This window comes from Danio rerio, chromosome 1 (genome assembly GCF_052040795.2).
Source record: "Danio rerio strain M-AB ecotype USA chromosome 1, GRCz13ab, whole genome shotgun sequence".
NCBI classification, from domain to species: Eukaryota; Metazoa; Chordata; class Actinopteri; order Cypriniformes; family Danionidae; genus Danio; species Danio rerio.
Window position 1 is genome coordinate 10,446,867 of NC_141021.1, and position 20,199 is coordinate 10,467,065.

The following is a 20,199-nucleotide window of genomic DNA, read 5'->3' on the forward strand; positions in this document are numbered from 1 at the left end:
TTACTAAATGCTAATGTAAGAAACTAAAACATTATTCATAATCTAAATGCAGTCTATTAAATCTAGCTAATTCAGTCTGGCACCTAAAGAACTGCAGAAATAAGTGTTGCCTTGGTTACTGAGGTAAACAAAGCAGCATAATGTCAAATCACGTGAAGGTGCGCGTTTACAACAGCCATTACGGTGTTTCCATTAGAGCGAGCAGCACAACAGGCCAACGTCAAGCTAGTAGGTTGTAGTTTTATTTTGCCCCACAAAAGTGTTCTTGGAGCTTCGTTTGGTTTCATTTAAACCACTGAAGTATCATGGAGTGCCCTGACAACATTGTGTTTGGCACCTTTTCTGCTCTTCGAATGCCTTGAGACCCTTGCTGTTTATGGAGGATAAGGGAGCTCTCGGATTTCACCTGAAGTATCTTAATTTTTGTCTCCCGAAGACGAACGAAGGTCTTGGGGAATTGAAACAACATGAGGGTGAGTGATTAATCTCAGCCAATCACATGGCAGCAACTTAATTCTTTGTAGGCCTGTAGACAAGGTCAAGATGATCAGCTGCAGTTCAAACCGAGCATCAGAAATGGGAAGAAAGGGGATATAAGTGACTTTGAATGTGGCATTTGGGTTGGTGCCAGACGGGCTGATCCAAGTATTTCAGAAACTGCTGATCTACTGGGATTTTTACTCACAACCATCTCTAGGCTTTACAAAGAATGGTATGAAAAAAGAGAAAATATCCAGAGAGCAGCAGTTCTGTGGGCGCAAATGCCTAGTTGGTGCCAGAGGTCAGAGGAGAATGGCCAGACTGGTTCGAGATGATAGTAAGGCAACAGTAACTCAAATAACCACTTGTTACAACCAAGGTATGCAGAAGAGCATCTCTGAACACACAACACGTCCAACCTTGAGGCAGATGGGCTACAGCAGCAGTAGACCACACCAGGTGAAACTCCTGTCAGCTAAGAACAGGAAACTAAAGCTACAATTCACACAGGCTCACCAAAATCAGACAAGAAAAGATTGGAAAAAATGTTTTCTAGTCTGATGAGTCTCGATTTCTGCTGTGACATTTGGATGGTAGATTCAGAATTTGCCGTCAACACATGAAAGCATGCATCTATCCTGCCTTGTATCACCGGTTCAGGCTTCTGGTGGTGGTGTAATGGTGTTGAGGATATTTTCTTTCAGTTTTCTAGAGCATCTTTAAAATGTGGTGGAGGAGATTCGCATCATGGATGTGCAGCTGACAAATCCGCAGCAACTGTGTGATGCTATCACGTCATGGACCAAAATCTCTGAGGAATATTTCCAGTACCTTGTTAAATCTATGCCATGAAGGATTAAGGCAGTTCTGAAGGCAAAAAGTGGGTTTTTTAAGGTGTACCTAATAATGTGGCCGGGGAGTGTATAATCTTGATTTTGTGTTTGCCATTTTCTTGTCAACAATCAAGAAATGATTTAAACTAATTTCATTGCATTTGCTAAATAACAGCACAATAAAACATTACGGACAAGAAGCGGATTCATTTATCATGGAATTCTTTCTGGAAAAATAAAACGTGATAGAGAACTATCACAAAGATACTCCATTACTTTAACATGGTTTATTTGGTTTTGTGTGCATTAAACAAAGAATATAACTGTCCAAAGTTTTTGTGCAGGGCACTTTTAGATGCTGTAGTAAAAAGTACCATGGTATGAACAATCCACCACGGTAATTCAGCATTTATTGAAGTATCTTGCAATTACCACAGTATGTGAACACCACCAGACATAATCAGTATTTTCTGTAATGGAAATCCAAACAAACAACATTAATCTGAATCAAGTTTAACAGTTCTTTGGTCTGTGCCACTTTAACAAATAATTGCACAGACAGTTTTCCAGTGAAACATAATCAGTACATTAACTCTCTGTTGGGTAGAAAAACAAAGGCACTTATATGTCGTCACTTGGTTAATATCTCCCATGGCAATAATCCTCAAGGTTTAATTGTTAAGTTTATAAAAAGATATGTTATGAAACTATCAGTATAAAATTTGAGTGTACAGCAGGCTGTGAAAATACTTAATGGAAACACCACATTAGAGCTGTAACACTGAGAGATGAGGATAAAACAGCAATGTGTGGCGGACAGTAACAAATCCATGATAAATATAGCATGAAGCTGCAGTTAAAACCACACAAAGCTGAAGAAAAAACAACAACAATCTGTCCTAATTTATCTGATTGACACAGACACGTTTAGATGTACACTTGGTGTACAAAAGGATTCTTAGACCACTAATTGTTGAAGATCTTCATATATCTGCAGATGTCAATAGAAGTTGTGCTGGCTTTTATGATATCATTTTAGCAACGCAGCTAAAGAATAGTTCAGCTAGTTCAACACAAATTAATATGATACATTTTTTAACTGTTTGTAACTGAGGCAACACTTTACAATAAGAGTACACGAATAATGATGTATAAATATATAAACTAAATATTACTTTATTATGAACTAATGATGAGTTAGGGCTCGCTAATCATGAACTAACTTTAACCACAACATCATGAAATGTCACATGTGTTCATGTGTGAATAACGGCTGCCTTAGAGGTCGATTACACCAAACTCGCTTTTACGTTCCAAAAACGCAAGGCGCACTGCAATGAAAAAAAGAAAACAAGAAGTGCGGTGTGCTTTTATTATGTCGCTAGCCAATGACTGAATCAGTTGCATATTGTGTGCGAATGTACAATATTATTATTTATTGGTATAATTTTAATATTTAATAATATTGTATATTCCAACACAATCTCACGGCAATTCGTAACTTTTTGATTTAGTGGCTAATTCGTATGAATTCGTACGATCTAATTCGAACAATTTAGTATGATTTGCTCATCCCCCAATGACGGTGGGGTTAGGTGCCACGCCTCCTTTTTAAAATTGTACATTTTCGTACGACTGAATTCGAATTGAATTAACCACTAAACTGGCAAAACGTAAAATACGTTTTCTTGTGAGATTAGGCTGGATATTTAAGATTTGTGAAGTCATACAGCTCTGAATAACTCAAAACAGCGACCACTAGTCAGCCCTCTATTTTCAGAAGTCTCCGTAATCATCTTGACAACACAAACACTGCTGTCACCTCAACAGAAACCCCGCCTCTGCTTTCATTTGATTGGAGAATTAAACAGACGCAACTGACATAACATGCTTTTTCACTCGGAGTTGACTTTTTTTTTTCAACTGTGAGCACACAACGTACAATGGCAAAAACGTGAGGCGCGCATAACGCATAAGCAGCACGCAAAACGCTCGCGTCCGTTAGTAAATCATTCAAAAAAGGCACCTCTCAACGCAAAAATAGAGTTCTTATTTACTTGTAAGTACATTCTTGTTTGTTGATTAAGGGCCTACTCACACTATGCTATACGAACCGTGGCCAGGCCCAATTTCCAGATCGTTTGAGAAGTGTTAGTGGATTCACTTGGCCGGCCCTGGCCCAGTTGGAAGAGGTGAGCGCGGTTCACTTGGGCTAAGCGCCTAAGCCCGAAACTGAAGACGAGACGGAACTGTTTCATATGGATTTATTAATCATTCTCACTGTTTAATGAACGCAAATTGTCTTAGATTATTAAAGACGCAAACCCCTCACTGCATGACAGCTGCACCTTCAGCAAACCTCCTAATTCCTGCAACACGAAGATTTTATGATTGTTTATGAGCATCAAAAGTGGCTGATCTGTTTGGCGAAATATTTGACTGCGTGCCACTGCATATCAAACAACTTAATCAATATAACTAAAGAAATCTCCACTGTGTTGAGGGAGTGTGCTTAATGAACAGTGCATCATTGATGAGTGAGGGCCGTCGGGGGAGACGGGAGGGGGGACAAGCGAGCTTTAGCTCGGTTCGAACTTTAGCTCGCCCTAATGTATTAATTACTACATTAGTTTAAGCTTAATTTAATCATCATGAACTCGTGACATGTTTATGTATAATTATATCATGACTTTACTAAGAGGGGCACATTATCATTAACTAGGGTTATACTGGAACGATACTGGAATTCGGTACCAATCTGTACTGAAATTAAAAAAAAATGCCCATTTCCTGCGAACATTTGAGCACTGTTGAGCACATTCTTAAACACGGTTGATTTGTCATTGGGTTCACATGCTCAACTGAAATGACTGTGATTGGCCGTGAAGGTCATCAGTTCACCGAACTCACTGCTGTTTACGGAGTGTAACCACAGATACAGGGACACTGGAGCGTTTTAAAGTCATGTCGATCAGCTGGTTTGTCTGTAAGCTGACATACGAGTGATCTGCTGATGAATCGCGGCTTTAAAATGCTACAGTGTCCCTGTATCTGTGGATTGGTACTTAATTCCAGCATCGTGACAACCCTATCATTAACCCATTCTTAACTACTCATGAACTCCTTTTGCATATCCGTCTAGTGTGTTTACACTGTCTACATCAACATGAACAGTTTAAACACAGGAGTTGATGAGTAGTTAAGGATGAGTTAACGGTGACGTGCCCCTTCCTTCAGTTCGTTCATCATATATATGTTCAGTTCACAAATTAATACATCGTTATTCGTGTGCTGTTATTGTAAAAGTATTGTAAAAGTGTTACCCACTCAATGTAACAATGAAAAATCCCTCCTTTTGTGTTTCTAATTTTAATTTTGAGATGAACTATTTTTAAGTACCATATAGAAGTCTACCTATTAAGAATATAAGTAGTCGGCTGGCGATTTAATAATAGTCTGAACAACAATAAACAATCCTGACAGAACAAGTGCCAAACTGCTGGCTAATATCAGCTAATCTGAAAAAATATGGCCTTTTTTATTTCTTTGTTATTTCTTCACATAATAAAACCAGCAGCCAATTCTTTAAAAGCCCTGTAATACACACAAGCTGCGTCCCAAATGCCACACTATGCACTATGCACTATGTACTTATGCATTCACACACTCAACAGCATAGTGTATGTATAGTGTCGTCCCAATTGGAACTCTAACTTTTTTTACTAAACAGAAATTCAAACCGTTTCCCAGATAACGTTTGATATTTGCCAAATTAGTGAAATGAATTACCAAACTACCAAATAATACCTGCCAAGAGTATAACCACATTCACCATCAGGAGACCATATAATCACTCTCGTAGAACTTCACAATCCAAAATAAATATAATCCAACATGAGCCACCCGAAAGCTCTGCAACTTCTATAACATGAAAAAAAACTGCGGTCGATGAGTGTGTGAAGTGTCCTACATTCCACACCATTTTACCTGCTGAATGAGTGCATCATCCCGGTAATTAAAGGGCACTTATTATTTTAAGAGTTTTCGATGTGAACGCACTACTCACACTATTTATACTGGAAAATGGCATAGAATAGTGTATAAGTATGTGATTTGGGACGCACCTATATTAACTTACTGGTTACTCTGATCTATAAAACCTGTTTCTATAAAACCATAATGTGTCCTTCAATTATACTGGCACTCTCTGTAAATTGGAAACCTGTGAAAAAGCTTCTTTATTGTATACTATTTTAATCTTTTAAGCATGTTATTGGATGAGAGTAGAGTTTTTCCCCTGAAACTCTTTCAAACTATTCATGGTGATGTCAGATTGTAGTTTTGGAGACTTTCTGAGCCCAAGACCCAAGTTCAGTAATTCTCCCGCTGTGATTCTTGGAGATTTTTTCATCCACGTAACTGTGTTTTTGGAGATAAACATAGAGTTGAAGTCAGAATTATTAACCCCCTGTATTTTTTACCCCCAATTTGTGTTTAATAGAAATAATTTTTTTTCAACACATTTCTATACATAAAGTTTTAATAACTCATTTCTAATAACTGATTTCTTTGGTCTTTGCCATGATAACAGTACATTATATTTTACTAGATACTTTTTAAGATGCTAGTGTGGGCTCTATGCACAGCTAGAGTTTTAAAGCCAATGATAAACTTCCGGTGAAAGCTTAATGTCAGTATTTACAATTTTACAAGGTTATTTTTACAGCATTGATGTTGTAATGTAATTACAATACATTCAATTAAACAGGCTTAAGCGTTTATTTAGTTGTTCAAGAGTTAAACGAGGCGAAAGACCATTGTAACCACTAGCGCCATAAGTAGCAACAGGTTAGTGCAGAAATTCCATTAAAAATACTGCGGTAAAATAAACAGTCATGTTATAAAGACATGGCGAGGGGATTCAATGCAGTGCTTCGTCCAATCTGAGAACCACTTCATATCGTATATCTAACAGGCGGTGAAGACCACTGGTTTTTAAAGAAATCAAATCTTAAACGTGTTATCTCCGTCTCAAAGTTTTCCCCCCTTCCACCCCTACTTTCCACTCTACTAAGTGTGAACTCTTGAAAAGTCCATGTGCATATAGCCCATTCAGCTTAAAGTGCAATCAAAAGGCTTAACTAGTAGGTTAATTTGGCAAGTTAGGGTAATTAGACAAGTCATTGTATAACGATGGTATGTTTTGTAGATAATCCAAAACAAATACTGCTTATGAGGACTCATAATTTTGGTCCTAAAATGGTTTTTAAAAAATAAAAAATTGCTTTTATTCTAGCTGAAATAAAACAAATAAGACTTTCTCCAGAAAAATATTATCAGATATACTGTGAAAATATCCTTGCTCTGTTAAACATCATTTGGGAAATATTTGAAAAAGAAGGGATAATAATTTTGACTTCAACTGTGCATCCATATCCTCCAATACTCATATTTACCAAGAAAACTAATATATCTGGAGGACACTATATGCAAAAAAAGACATCTTCTCTCAGCAAGTCCAGTTGGGTGTTTTCAGAGTAATGACTCAGTAGCTCATTGCAATAAAATGTGCTCACAGTTCATCCAGTAGTGCAGACGGATGCAGTGTTTATTTGAGGATCCTGCTTTTCCTCTTTAGTCCGGTGCAGGAACAAACAGCGTGTCTCTACGGGCGTCAGTGATGATAGTACGGGTGAAAGGGTCTCTCGGGGGCACAGATGCTGAGTGCTGTGTGCGTGTGAAGCAGTAACCGGGGGAACCGTGAGGTGAAATACGCCACAAAGCCATCGGGGACTTCACCGAGAGCCGACTGAACCTCCGGCGGGAGCTCGTGATAATGGTGTTTCTGCAGGAAAACATTACAAGACAGCTTGAAAGTGATTTACATTTTATTTTAAGTATAAATAACTAGGGCTGCATGGTATTGGACATTGCGATGATATTTAGTTTTTCTGCACTGTATATTGTGATATGAATATAATTTCACAATATTATTCAGGTAACTATTAGGAAGGAATGCATAGTTTTACAATGGTTGGAATGATTTTGTAAAGGAGCACATTTGCATAAAATATACAAAATAATCAAAAAATCTGGTAAATACAATAAACAAAGTAAAGTGAAATGAAAGAAGAGAAGAAATGATCAGCAGTTTATGGTTTCCTGTGGAGTCTAACAGAATTGATGTACTTAAATTAAGTAATCAAATGTAAAATTAGATGTTCTTAACTTTGGTTCCAGGTTAATTATAATACCAACTTCATGTTGAAGATTCTGCGATGTGACTATTGCAGATAATACGATAATAAAACGATATATTGTGATATACAGTTGAAGTCAGAATTATTAGCCCCCTGTTTACCCTGTTTACCAATTTCTTTTTAACGGAGAGAAGATTTTTTTCAACACATTTCTAAACATAATAGTTTTAATAACTCATTTCTAATTAATGATGTATTTTATCTTTGCCATGATGACAGTAAATAATATTTGACTAGATCTTTTTCAAGACACTTCTATGCAGCTTAAAGTGACATTTAAAGGCTTAACTGGGTTAATTTAGTTAACTAGGCAGGTTAGGGTAATTAGACAAGTTATTGTATAATGACGGTTTGTTCTGTAGACTATCAAAAAAAAAAAAAAAAAATTGCCTAAAGGGGCTAATAATTTTTTTCCTTAAAATGGTGTTACAAAAATTAAAATCTACTTTTATTCTTGTTGAAATAAAACAAATCAGACTTTCTCCAAAAGAAAAAAAAACACTATCAGACATACTGTGATAAATGTCCTTGCTCTGTTAAACATCATTTGTGAAATGATAAAAAAAGACAAAAATTCAAAGGGGGGCTAATAATTCTGACTTCAACTGTATATCCCTATTAATAACTAATATCAATAATTACATTTAATAATTTAAGTGTTTTCGGGTGTAAAATAAAAATACAACACCAGAGTTTTGACCATTACATTGTATCATAATTGATCATACTGCAATATATTAATTCATCATTCAAAAGTCGGGGGGCAGTAAAATGTTTTTAAGAGAGAAATATTTTATTTAGCAAAGATGATCTAAAATGCTAAAAAATTGTTAAATTAATCAAATTAAATATGATACTCACAATAATGATGTATTATTTAATATATGAATACAATTTTAGATTATTAACATTATATTATTATTATTATTATTAATTATAATACAATTAGTCTTCTTTCAAATGTATTACAAATATATTTTTACTAAAACATTATATTTTTCATTTATTAATTTTCTTTTTGGCTCAGTCCCTTTATTAATTTGGGGTCGCCACAGTCAAATGAACCACCAACTTATCCAACATGTGTTTTACACAGTGGATGCCCTTCCAGCTGCAACCCATCACTGGGAATAAACCCACACACTCTCATTTACAGTACACACATACACTCTGGACAATTTTAGCTTACCCAATTCACCTGTACCACGTCTTTTGATTTGCGGGGGAAACCGGAGAACCCGGAGGAAACCCACGCGAACGCGGGGAGTACATATTATATTATATTATATTATATTATATTATATTATATTATCAGCAGTCATTCACCTGTATGCAGCATAAACACATTAAAGCTCTAAACACTTACTTTATTCCTCATTGCTCTAAGCAGGTCTCTCACTGAGTTTCCTTTATATGTACGAAATTTTCTAAGATCTGCCAGATGGGAGAGAGTTACATATCAGACATGCAAATATACATGAATGAAATTTTCATATAAAAAAATCCACATTTCATTCCATATTTATCAAGTTATTTTAATTAGTCTCAGTAAAAGCAGTGCTGACCAGCCTGCAGCGGCGCTGAGATGTGCATCCTCCAGTTGGTTCTTACAACAGATCTGCCAGAGTTTTCCAGACGAGCCACTATAGGACTTTCTGTAGGCTCCTTCTCAATCCTGTCACTGACGTCCTACAGCCAAAACACAGTAATTCAGCACTGCATTGTTCTCCTTCATTGTTCTTCTCCTTTAACGCATTTGCGCGCACACACAAAAACTTTTACAGCTATCTTTGTAGGAACTTTCTATAGACATCATATTTCTTCAGCTTACTCCAGGGGTCACCACAGGGGAATGAATCACCAACTATTCCTGCATATGTTTTAGGTAGCACTTGCCCTTCCAGCTGCAACCCAATACTGGAAAAAACAAACACACTCATTCACACACTCATACACTACTGCCAATTTTGTTTGTCCAATTCACCTATAGCGCATGTATTTGGATTGTAGGAGAAACTGGAGCACCCAGAGGAAACTAACATGAATCAAGGGAGAACATGCAAACTCCACACAGAAATGCAGACTGACCCAGCCGGGATTCGAACCAGTGACCTTCTTGCTGTGAGGTGACAGTGCTAACCACTGAGCCACCGTGCTGCCCCCTTACTCAAACAATACTAATAAACCCAACCCTCATAGATAACTAGATTTTTACATGACATTTGTACACATGACAAGCAGTTTTGCTCATGCAGACAAAAAGAATGTCCCCACAAATTAGTGCTATGACTATACTTGTGGGGATATTTGGTCCTAATACTGTATTAGTTAATGTATTAGTACCTACACTCAAGCATTTCTAGGCTGAATTTCTTTGCTCTATTGTTGTCAATTGAATTGTTTCTTAAATTTATTTCCTGCAAACCTTTGAGTGCTGTCGAGGATGTTCTTAAACAGTGATGATGTAGTGATGAACTTCAGAGCCAATCACAGTTTTATCTGTTGAGCATGTGAACACGATGGCCAATCAGAGCTGTTTACAGGTTCAAGAAACCTAATTAAGATTTTAAGATTTGTGTGTGTTGAGCATCAGTTAAGACAACGTTAGCACTTGTCAGCTTTAATTGTGGGAAAAACTGGATAGTTTTGAGCTTTTGTTAGCTAATTTTAGCTTTCGGGTTTAAAATGATTTTTGGGGTGGGAACAAAATCGGTGACATAGCGCAAAACTGCAAGTGTAAAGATGACACGTCGGTTTCTCATTATTCATAGCCAAGTTTTCTTATCCTATGAGAAGAGCCGGCTTCCTAATTATTCATGACTGCGCGTGCTTTCCCAAGGCAAGGCAGACCTGCCAGTGCCAAGCTGTGAGATCCTACCTTGATGATCGGGTGAAACCGCGTTCACGGACCCACAGCACACAGTATTTAGCCGTTCATGAAGGGTCGTATGTGTTTGATTCTATGATCCATGAAAACATGTTTTGCTTGTTTTTCCCTGTGATGCTGTCAGGGCCGATACAGCAAAGCTGTTTTTGTGCAGCAAGCATTTTTGTCGGGAGAGCAGTACGAGAATTGGAGAATGGCGTACTTTGCCCTTTATCAGTGGAGTTCGTTCACATTTAGACACATCGCCGTGCTGCTGTGTTCACCTAAATCCTCTAGATTACCAACAGGGCTAATGTTTAAAATAGACAGGGCAAGAGACCTGCTGCACTGAGTCTCCATTCAGACCAAGGGATTGAGGGAAAAGTCCTCATTTATAGTGTTTATATGAACACGATTATCTTTATAATGATATAAATTGTGGTTGAGTGTATATGAAAATACAAATGACAAATACAGCAGGGCATTAAGTTACAGTTTATTTTTTTACATTTAAAGTTTGTGAACTATAAAATCATGCGTCTCCTCACGGTTTGTGTCTCATTTTGTGAGCCCACCTTCTCCCCTGCTCTGCTGGCCACGCCCACTCCTGCCTCTGATGGCGGAGCTCCACGCCCATTATGATGCTTTTTTTTAAATTCTGAGGTAGACTTGAATTGAAAGTGTGGGGTTTCATGACCCTTTAAGCAACATCCTTAACAGTGCTCAAATATAAAGTACAAAAAAAAAGATACTCTGAACAATGTTAGTGAAAAGCAGCCATTAACATCTATGGTAGGAACAAATATGGAACAAATTGGAGGACGAAAAATTATGACTATTTTCATTTTTGGGAACACACACACACACACACACACACACACACCTGAAAGAACTGCAGCTGTTTCTCTGGACTCCAGAAGAAGGGGTGTTTAAGAATTGACGCTGCTGAAGGACGGCTCTCTGGCTCTGCACTGATCATCCGCTCGATCAGATCTCTGCCAATCACGTCCTCTGCAAACACAAAAAGCAAATATCAAGTATCACTGCATGTACACTGCAGAAATAAAAAAATTTTAGGGGTTGAATTTAGATTTTTATTGAGGATCAATTTGGAATTCATGAATTGACATCTATACAACACTAGTCATTAGCTGACGCTAGTCATTTTAAAACATTCAAATGCAAACCCAATTTTCAGAAACAAAAATCCAGCGATGGGATATTCAATCAAATGTAGCAAGAGTGAAAAACGTTTCTTGTCAAATTTTTTTCCCAGACTAATGCTGGGTTCACACCAAATGCAGAGCAACAAATGACTCACTCTAGATCACACGGGTTATGCTTTTCACATCAAGCCAACTAAATTAGCATTATTTAAACTGGCACTGTAGATGCGACTGACACTAATTCGACATGCAAACAAATCGTTATCATTGATATAAACATTTCTGTGTGAAGTTTTACTAAAATATTTGAATTTGTTCATAAAAGGAAAGCATGCATACACATACTTGAATGCAGAAAAACACACCATGTATATCCTCCATGAAGTGATCGAGGTTATAGACTCCAGAGAGGATGTTAGCCTGACGCCGCAGAGTGTCACCGAACGGATGCTGTCCTTTAGACGTCACATAATAAAACACACATCCGGCAGAAAAAATGTCCACCGCACTCGTCTGAAGACAGAAAAACAGAAGAGCAATGAATTATAGTAAAATATAGCAACATAAACTGTGCATTTTTCCACATCTGAAATATTCTGAATTTTTTATAAGCACATGTTTTACAGTTGAAGACAAAATTATTAGTCCTGTAAAATTAATTTCAAATATTTGCAAAGTAATGTTTAACAGAGAAAGGGCATTTTTTTTACAGTATTTCCTATAATGTTTTTTCTTCTAGAGAAAGTTGTATTTATTTTAGTTTGGCTGGAGAAAAAAAGTAGTTTTAATTTCATTTCATTTTGAGGTCAATATCAATAGCCCCTCAAGATTTTTTCCCCCCGATTGGCTACAGAACAAACCATTGTTCTCCAATGACTGGCCTAATAACCTAAAAGATTATGTGCATTTTAGTTCAGTTGCATTTACATTGATTAAACTCTGATGTGATATGATGGGGTGACCTGTGCCTCAACCCCCACAAGCTGATAGGTGTGAACTAAATGACCCTTTTACAATCTCAATGGGTACTAGCAAAACAACAGCTGAAACAACAGAATGGTTTGTTTGATGCTAGTATAAAGTACTGTCTCAGACAGTACTTTGGGTTAAGTTACTTGAAGACCGACAGGTTAACATCACTGCTGAGGAACTGCACTATTGATTGTCTTAAATAAAGTCTTCTCCCCGTAAGAACTTTGGTCAGCTTACTTATTTTATGTATTAGAGACATCTGATACATTGGTGAGCCACCCGAGAATGGTTTAGCCAAATACAGCAAGCATAACCTAGTTAAGCCTTTAAATTGCCTTGATAAAGATAAATTGTATCTTGCAATATAGCTAGTAAAATATTATGGACTGACTTCATAGCAAAGCCAAAACAATTTCATTCAGTCATTCGTTCATTTCTTCATCTTAGTCTTTATATCAGAGGTCGCCACAGTGGAATGAACCGCCCACTATTCCAGTATATGTTTTACGCATTGGATGCCCTTCCAGTTGCAATCCTCATTTCTTCAGCTTAGTCTTTATATCAAAGGTCGCCACAGTGGAATGAACCGCCAACTATTCCAGCACATGTTTTACGCATTGGATGCCCTTCCAGTCGCAATCTTCATTCCTTCAGCTTAGTCTTTATATCAAAGGTCGCCACAGTGGAATGAACCGCCAACTATTCCAGCATATGTTTTACACATTGGATGCCCTTCCAGGCGCAACCCAGTGCTGGGAAACACTGGGTTGCAACTGTGAACACATTTACACACACACTCATACACTATAGCCATTGAACTGTGGGGGTAACCAGAGCACCAGGAGGAAACCCACACGAACATGGAAAGAACATGCAAACTCCACACAGAAATGCCAACAAGCTCAGCTGGGACTCAAACCAGTGACCTATTTGCTGTGAGGTGACAGTGCTAACCACTGATAACTAAATTGGCCGTAGTGTATGAGTGTGTATGGATGTTTCCCAGTACTGGGTTGCAGCTGGAAGGGCATCCGCTGTGTTAAACATATGCCAGAATAGTAGGCGGTTCATTCCGCTGTGGCAACCCCTGATAAATAAAGGGACTATGCCGAAGGAAAATGAATGAGTGAATGAACTAGTTTCAGTTCTCCTAAAATAAGTGCTAGACTGTGACATTTGAATGCCTCTATAAATACGTCCTGCTACATAATTATATTTTTACATCCCTTTTTCTCTTCTGAATACCATTAAATTGAAAAGATTTGTTGTTGAGTGAAGGGAAATCACATGCACATTCAGTAAAGCTGTACAGTATCTGTTTTTTACAGTTAACATGTGCTGTGTGTGTGCGTGTTTGTATGCATATTCACTAGCAGACATACAGGGTTCCCTTTCGGAGCGTTTATGAGTAATTCAGGGGCGATCCAGCCTTCGGTTCCAGGTATCCCGGAGCGTAGGCTGAAACTGTGCCGACCATCTGGAAGCTTCTTACACAAGCCGAAATCTGAGATGAGCGCCCGCACTCGACCCAGTGCCCCGGGCAGAGACAGCAAAATATTCCTGGGCTTTAAATCCCTGTGGACTGAGAATGAGAGGGTCATGTGATTACTAATGGCAGTGTGCTTGCATGCAGTTAGTGAATAGCAATTAATAAACATCAGTGCAATGCAACACCACCATGTGCAGCTGTGATGCATTATGATATAGTTTCAGAAAGGGATGTTGAGGTTGGACTCGTATTTTGGTGCTGACCGATGTTGAGGGAGTGCAGGTGACTGAGGCCACACATGGTCTGCTCCAGCAGGGACACCGGGTTCAGCTCTGAGTGAGGACAGCTCGGGTCTTCTACATACTGCATACAGCAACAACAGAAAAACAGAGCAGGATGCGTGTGGTTATACTGCTTATTACACCAGGGTTTTTTCTTTTTTTAGATCTTACAGGCTAGATAAATTAAAATCTGATGAACTTAAAATTGATTGATTATACTTTTTGTGTTAAACATTTTAATTAAACCTTTAATATTTTTATTGTTTATAAAAATATTCATGATTATTTTATAATAATTTACATAAGTTAATTAAACATTAATTTATATATTATGATTTTATGTTCATTTTATTCTAACATCTTAATGTTGGATTGTTTATTAAAATGTTACGTTCTAAAATAAATTATAATTAATCATTATTTTTATTATTATTAATTATTATTTATACTTTTCATCTCTGTTCTTAATTAATATATTTGTCCCGTTTTTTTTATATCTAAAAATCTTAAATCATAAATCCTAAACTATCTATTGCATATTTGTATTTTAAAGTGCATTTCACTTGACATCTGCACATATTTTCTGAGCCTTAATCTCTCTAATTTCATAAAATTTGTAAATATGTTAGATGATTTAATTTTAATGGCTAAATGTAAATAAACAAAAAAATGCATATATTTAGAGTTGAAGTCAGAATTATTAGCCTCCCTGAATTATTAGCCCCTGTTTATTTCCCCTGTTAATTCTAAACATAATAGTTTTCTTAACTCATTTCTAATAACTGATTTATTTTATCTTTGCAATGATGACAGTAAATAATATTTGACTAGATATTTTTCAAGATACTTCTATACAGCTTAAAGTGACATTTAAAGGCTTAACTACAGGTTAATTACGGTTACTTGGCAGATTAGGGTAATTAGGCAGGTTATTGTATAACATTGGTTTGTTCTGTAGACTATCAAAAATCTATAGCTTAAAGGGGCTAATAACATTGACCTTAAAATGGTTTTAATATATTTTAAAAAAATAGCTTTTTTTCTAGCCAAAATAAAACAAATAACACATTATTTATAAGAAAAAACATTATCAGACATACTGTGAAAATTTCCTTGCTCTGTTAATCATCATTTGGGAAATATTTAAAATTAAAAAAAAAAAAAAAATCAAAAGGGGGGCTAATAATTCTGACTTCAACCGTATGTGTGTGTGTGTATATATATATATATATATATATATATATATATATATATATATATATATATATATATATATATATATATATATTGCTGAAGAATAAAATTGAAGTAAAAAATTAAACTGTAATCTTATTGTATACAATGAAATAAATAATTAAATAGAAAACCAAAAATATGCAGTAAAAGCAAAAACTAATTCTAATTATTAGCATAACTATTAGTATATTAATTGCATTAAAAAACTAAAAACAACACTGACACGTTTAAGACATTTAAAATTGAAGTTAAAAAAGTTTTGTGTCTGCCATGAGTTGACCTTTACATTACGATTACAAAATTCAGTTTTACTGTTTTATGCAGAGCAATTGCTCAAATCATGATGTGCCAACCATCCGTAAAACTTTGAGGACAACAAACACCTAATACCCAAAAACACTTAACTGAAAATGTACTGTATTATTCATTCATTTTTCTTCTGCTTATTCCCTTTATTCATCAATGGTGGCCACAGCGGAATGAACCGCCAACTTATCCAGCATATGTTTTACACAGCGAATGCCCTTCTAGCTGCAACCCAATAATGGGAACCACCCATAGATTCTTGGACTGACACTCATACACTATGGCCAATTCAGTTTATTCAATTCACCAATAGTGCAATTGTTTGGACTTGTGGGGGAAACCGGAGCACCCGGAGGAAACCCACGCCAACACGGGGAGAACATGCAAACTCCACACAGAAATGCCAACTGGCCCAGCCGGAACTCGAACCAGTGACCTTCTTGCTGTAAGGTGACTAACCACTGAGCCACTGTGCCTCCCGTACTGTATTATTGTTACATGTAAATTATAATTTATTTTGTAAGAACAATATATACTGTGGAACTACAGGTTAAATACTGCCAAACCTTTATATAACTCTCTCACCTTTCTGATTTTGACTGTAATGTAATGATGTGCACCTTTTGTCAAGCTGCTATGGAATAATAATCATTGTGAACTAGACGCAAACACACACATACACACACCTGCTGGAGTGTTGCAGCACACAGCTCTATGGCAATGTAAGTGAACTGTCTGTCCCGCTCTGTGCAGAAGTAACGGATCACATTGGGATGTTCATCTGATTCCCGCAGAAGTTGAACCTCTCGCTCTGCAAACTCCACACACTCCGGTAGGATTCGCTTCACCGCCACACGCCGACCGTCAAAATGACCCCTGCGGGTAATGCATAAAAGCAGTGAATTAAGGCTTCTAACCAACTAGACGTGATGATATTCAGTAAAACAATATATAGTGATCATGAAAATACAGTGACTAATTATTTACATTTTCAAAATGCCTTTAAATAGCACCTAAGATGCTAAATCAACTTTTGGAAGCTGTTTGGACAGAACTGTTTGTAAGTACAGTCAGAGGCGTAGCCAGCAATTTCGAGCCCTATGCACCAAAATTTCACAAAGGCATTAAAATAGGATCAAAGTCTTAGTGATTTTGAGGCCCACCGCATCGTGATGTAGGAATACGGATTGACTAACAGGGCGTATTAACATCTCTCCATAGTAACATGTATAAACATGTCCACTGAACAGGATTTGCAAAGAGGCTGGGATTAAAAGATCTGTTCCAACTCTCTGTGATCAGCTGCAAAGTTTAAAACGTTTTCATAACAGTGTATGTTAGTAATAATCTAAAGACAGTAAAATCACTATGTAATTCACGACTGGTGAAATCAGCATTGACATAGTGTCAGTTCAACAATATATACGAGGAGCAACAATATACAAAGCATATACAGTGCAAAGTTAAACGTGTGTGGTAGTGTGTACTGAAAACTTTGTAACGGAATTTATGTGTGACTCATCATTTCAGAAAGGCTTGAATAAACTCCAGATCAAATAAATTAGTTAATATTTATCAATCTTAGGTAATGTTTTAATCTTAGTTACATTTAATAACTCATTAAAAATCAAAAGTCTTGCCTGTTTTATTTAATGGAGCTAATAGCCAACAAATTCAATTGCATTTTAAGCTAACATTAGTATAATAACTGTCTACTTCTTACAACTGATGTTACTTAATACATTAACCGATATTTACTAGTGAGTCCTAATTGTACAGTGTTACATATTATACTTTACAATCCTTTTGTGCTTTTATTTGGTTAATATAAACATTTTCGAGGGCAAGGCAGTGGCGCAGTAGGTAGTGAATTATTTAAGGTAGGTAGGTTTACTGAATTATTTAAAAAAATCGTCTAAAATTAAAAAAATTAAATAAAAAATTATATTATTATTTTTTAAAAATTAGGTGAACTTTTCAAATATTTATGAAATATTAACTCATTTTGTAGCAGCACCACACTGTCCACGAGGCAGTGGCGCAGTAGGTAGTGCTGTCGCCTCACAGCAAGAAGGTCGCTGGGTCGCTGGTCGAACCTCGGCTCAGTTGCCGTTTCTGTGTGGGTTTCCTCTGGGAAATTATTTATATCAAATAATAAGCTTGACCTAAAAAGGTAATCTTATTTTAATAAAAAAATATTTACTGAATTATTTAAAAAAATCGTCTAAAATTAAAAAAAATTAAAAAAAAAATTATATTATTATTTTTTAAAAATTAGGTGAACTTATCAAATATTTATGAAATATTAACTCATTTTGTAGCAGCACCACACTGTCCACGAGGCAGTGGCGCAGTAGGTAGTGCTGTCGCCTCACAGCAAGAAGGTTGCTGGTTCGAACCTCGGCTCAGTTGCCGTTTCTGTGTGGGTTTCCTCCGGGTGCTCCAGTTTCCCCCACAGTCCAAAGACATGTGGTACAGGTGAATTGGGTAGGCTAAATTGTCAGTAGTGTATGAGAATGTGAATGTGTGTGTGGATGTTTCCCAGAGATGGGTTGCGGCTGGAAGGGCATCCGCTGCGCAAAAACTTGCTGGATCATTGGCGGTTCATTTCGCTGTGGTGACCCCGGATTAATAAAGGGACTAAGCCGACAAGAAAATTAATGATTGAATAAACATTTTCGGTCGGCTCAATAGCCTAATGGTTAGCACGCTGACATATGGTGCAGTAGCTTTTCAGGGCATCGTACGAATACTGCCTCGAGGACATTTCCGTCCCTATCTCCTCTCTCTCCCACTTCGCTAACTGTCTGAAATACTGTACTATCCACTTAATAAAAAGGCAAAAATGGCAAAAATAAATCTTTAAAAAAAAAAAATAAAAAAAAAAAAAAAAAAAAATATATATATATATATATATATATATATATATATATATATATATATATATATATATATATAACATTTACGTACAATAAGATAAGGCATTATACTGTATATTGTAATACTTTCATTAATTATCAAAAATTTGACACCGTCACATATCTATGAACAATCAATCAAACAAACCTGTGTAAAACGAGTACCCACCGAAACACGAAGGTTCCTTCTGTCCCATGACCCAACACCTCAGCGGGACTGAAAGAGATTTTACCAACTTCCACCACGTCAGCCTGTTCATCTGAAGAATATACATCACAATTAAAAAAAATCTCTAATTAAAATGTACAATAGATAACAAAAAGATAATGAAATATGTAATAAGCAGTAAACAACATATAGGTTTGTAAATTAAATAAACTATATATGACGATAAATGGGAAAAACTATGGGAATCACTGATAAAACACAAGCAGCAACTCATTTCTGTGTACATGATTCATAAAATGATGCTTGCAATATTATAGTTGATAAAGGCTGAACAGATTTGATTTAATTTCTATTTACACAGAAATTTTAATTCTGTTTTGTGAATGAAGCTCAATGGTTCTAATGAAGATATAGAAGATGTAGAAGATGTAGAACTGTTTTCATACTCTGTGATTGGCTGGCTGCTGTTACAGGGGCGGAGTCTTTGCTTGAGAATGGCTGAGTTTGATTGGATGCAACAGAACTGGTCTTTTCTGAGCGACTGCTGTTGCTGTAAGATGATGTTGAGGGCGGAGTGTTCAGTTCTGTAGAAGCGCTGTAATTGGTCAGACCAGAAAGTGGGGTGGAGTCCACTGGCTCTTCAGATCTTTGGGATTTTTTTACAGGCTGAAAAACAGAAAGCAGTTTGTTTTATATATTTGCTTCAGTTGTTAAGCTTTAAAAAGGGCCATTTAGCATTATTTTCCCTCTTATATTAGATTTGACTACTTGACAAAAAAAAAACTCCAAGCAAAAAATAATAATCAATTTTTTACCATCAATTACAGAAGACAACCACTAAATATCATTCAGTGTAACAATAGTTTATTTACAGAAATCTTTTGGTGTATTTATTTTGACAATTTAAAAGGCTTTAGAAGGCCCACATACAGCAACAACTGCATCGGCCCATTGCTCATACAAATAATTTAATTACGTAAGCACACATCAGTAAGTATGTTGTTTCATTTTACATCTGTTAAAGGTCACAATGAAAAAAGTGTTACCAAAATGGCAGAAAATACAGTTTTTGCTATGTTTTAGCGTTAGTCTATAAGTAAAAAGACAGCAGAAGTAATTTTTGAAAACCAGCCATTAAACTGGATACAAAACATTACACTAAATATTGTAGGCTATTAACTGGCCACTTATATTTCTATCAAATAATAAGCTTGACCTAAAAA

At 36.4% G+C, this 20,199-nt stretch overlaps 1 protein-coding gene across 2 annotated transcripts in view; it reads right to left on the reverse strand.

The window, feature by feature from the left end:
• Positions 1-1,585: 1,585 nt before the first annotated feature.
• Positions 1,586-20,199, reverse strand: part of ern2 (endoplasmic reticulum to nucleus signaling 2) — a 31,713-nt gene continuing 13,099 nt past the window's right edge. The window contains exons 13-22 of one of the 2 annotated variants that reach the window (XM_087236690.1): positions 19,423-19,642; positions 18,977-19,067; positions 16,576-16,765; positions 14,330-14,429; positions 13,960-14,159; positions 11,971-12,118; positions 11,323-11,450; positions 9,139-9,262; positions 8,940-9,007; positions 1,586-7,158 (exon numbers count right to left, since the gene is read on the reverse strand). In XM_087236690.1, coding sequence (XP_087092816.1) covers positions 6,988-7,158; positions 8,940-9,007; positions 9,139-9,262; positions 11,323-11,450; positions 11,971-12,118; positions 13,960-14,159; positions 14,330-14,429; positions 16,576-16,765; positions 18,977-19,067; positions 19,423-19,642 — 1,440 coding nt within the window. In that variant the 3' untranslated portion in view covers positions 1,586-6,987. The remainder of the gene's footprint in view (positions 7,159-8,939; positions 9,008-9,138; positions 9,263-11,322; positions 11,451-11,970; positions 12,119-13,959; positions 14,160-14,329; positions 14,430-16,575; positions 16,766-18,976; positions 19,068-19,422; positions 19,643-20,199) is intronic. The other variant, XM_087236691.1, reaches the window with a different exon arrangement.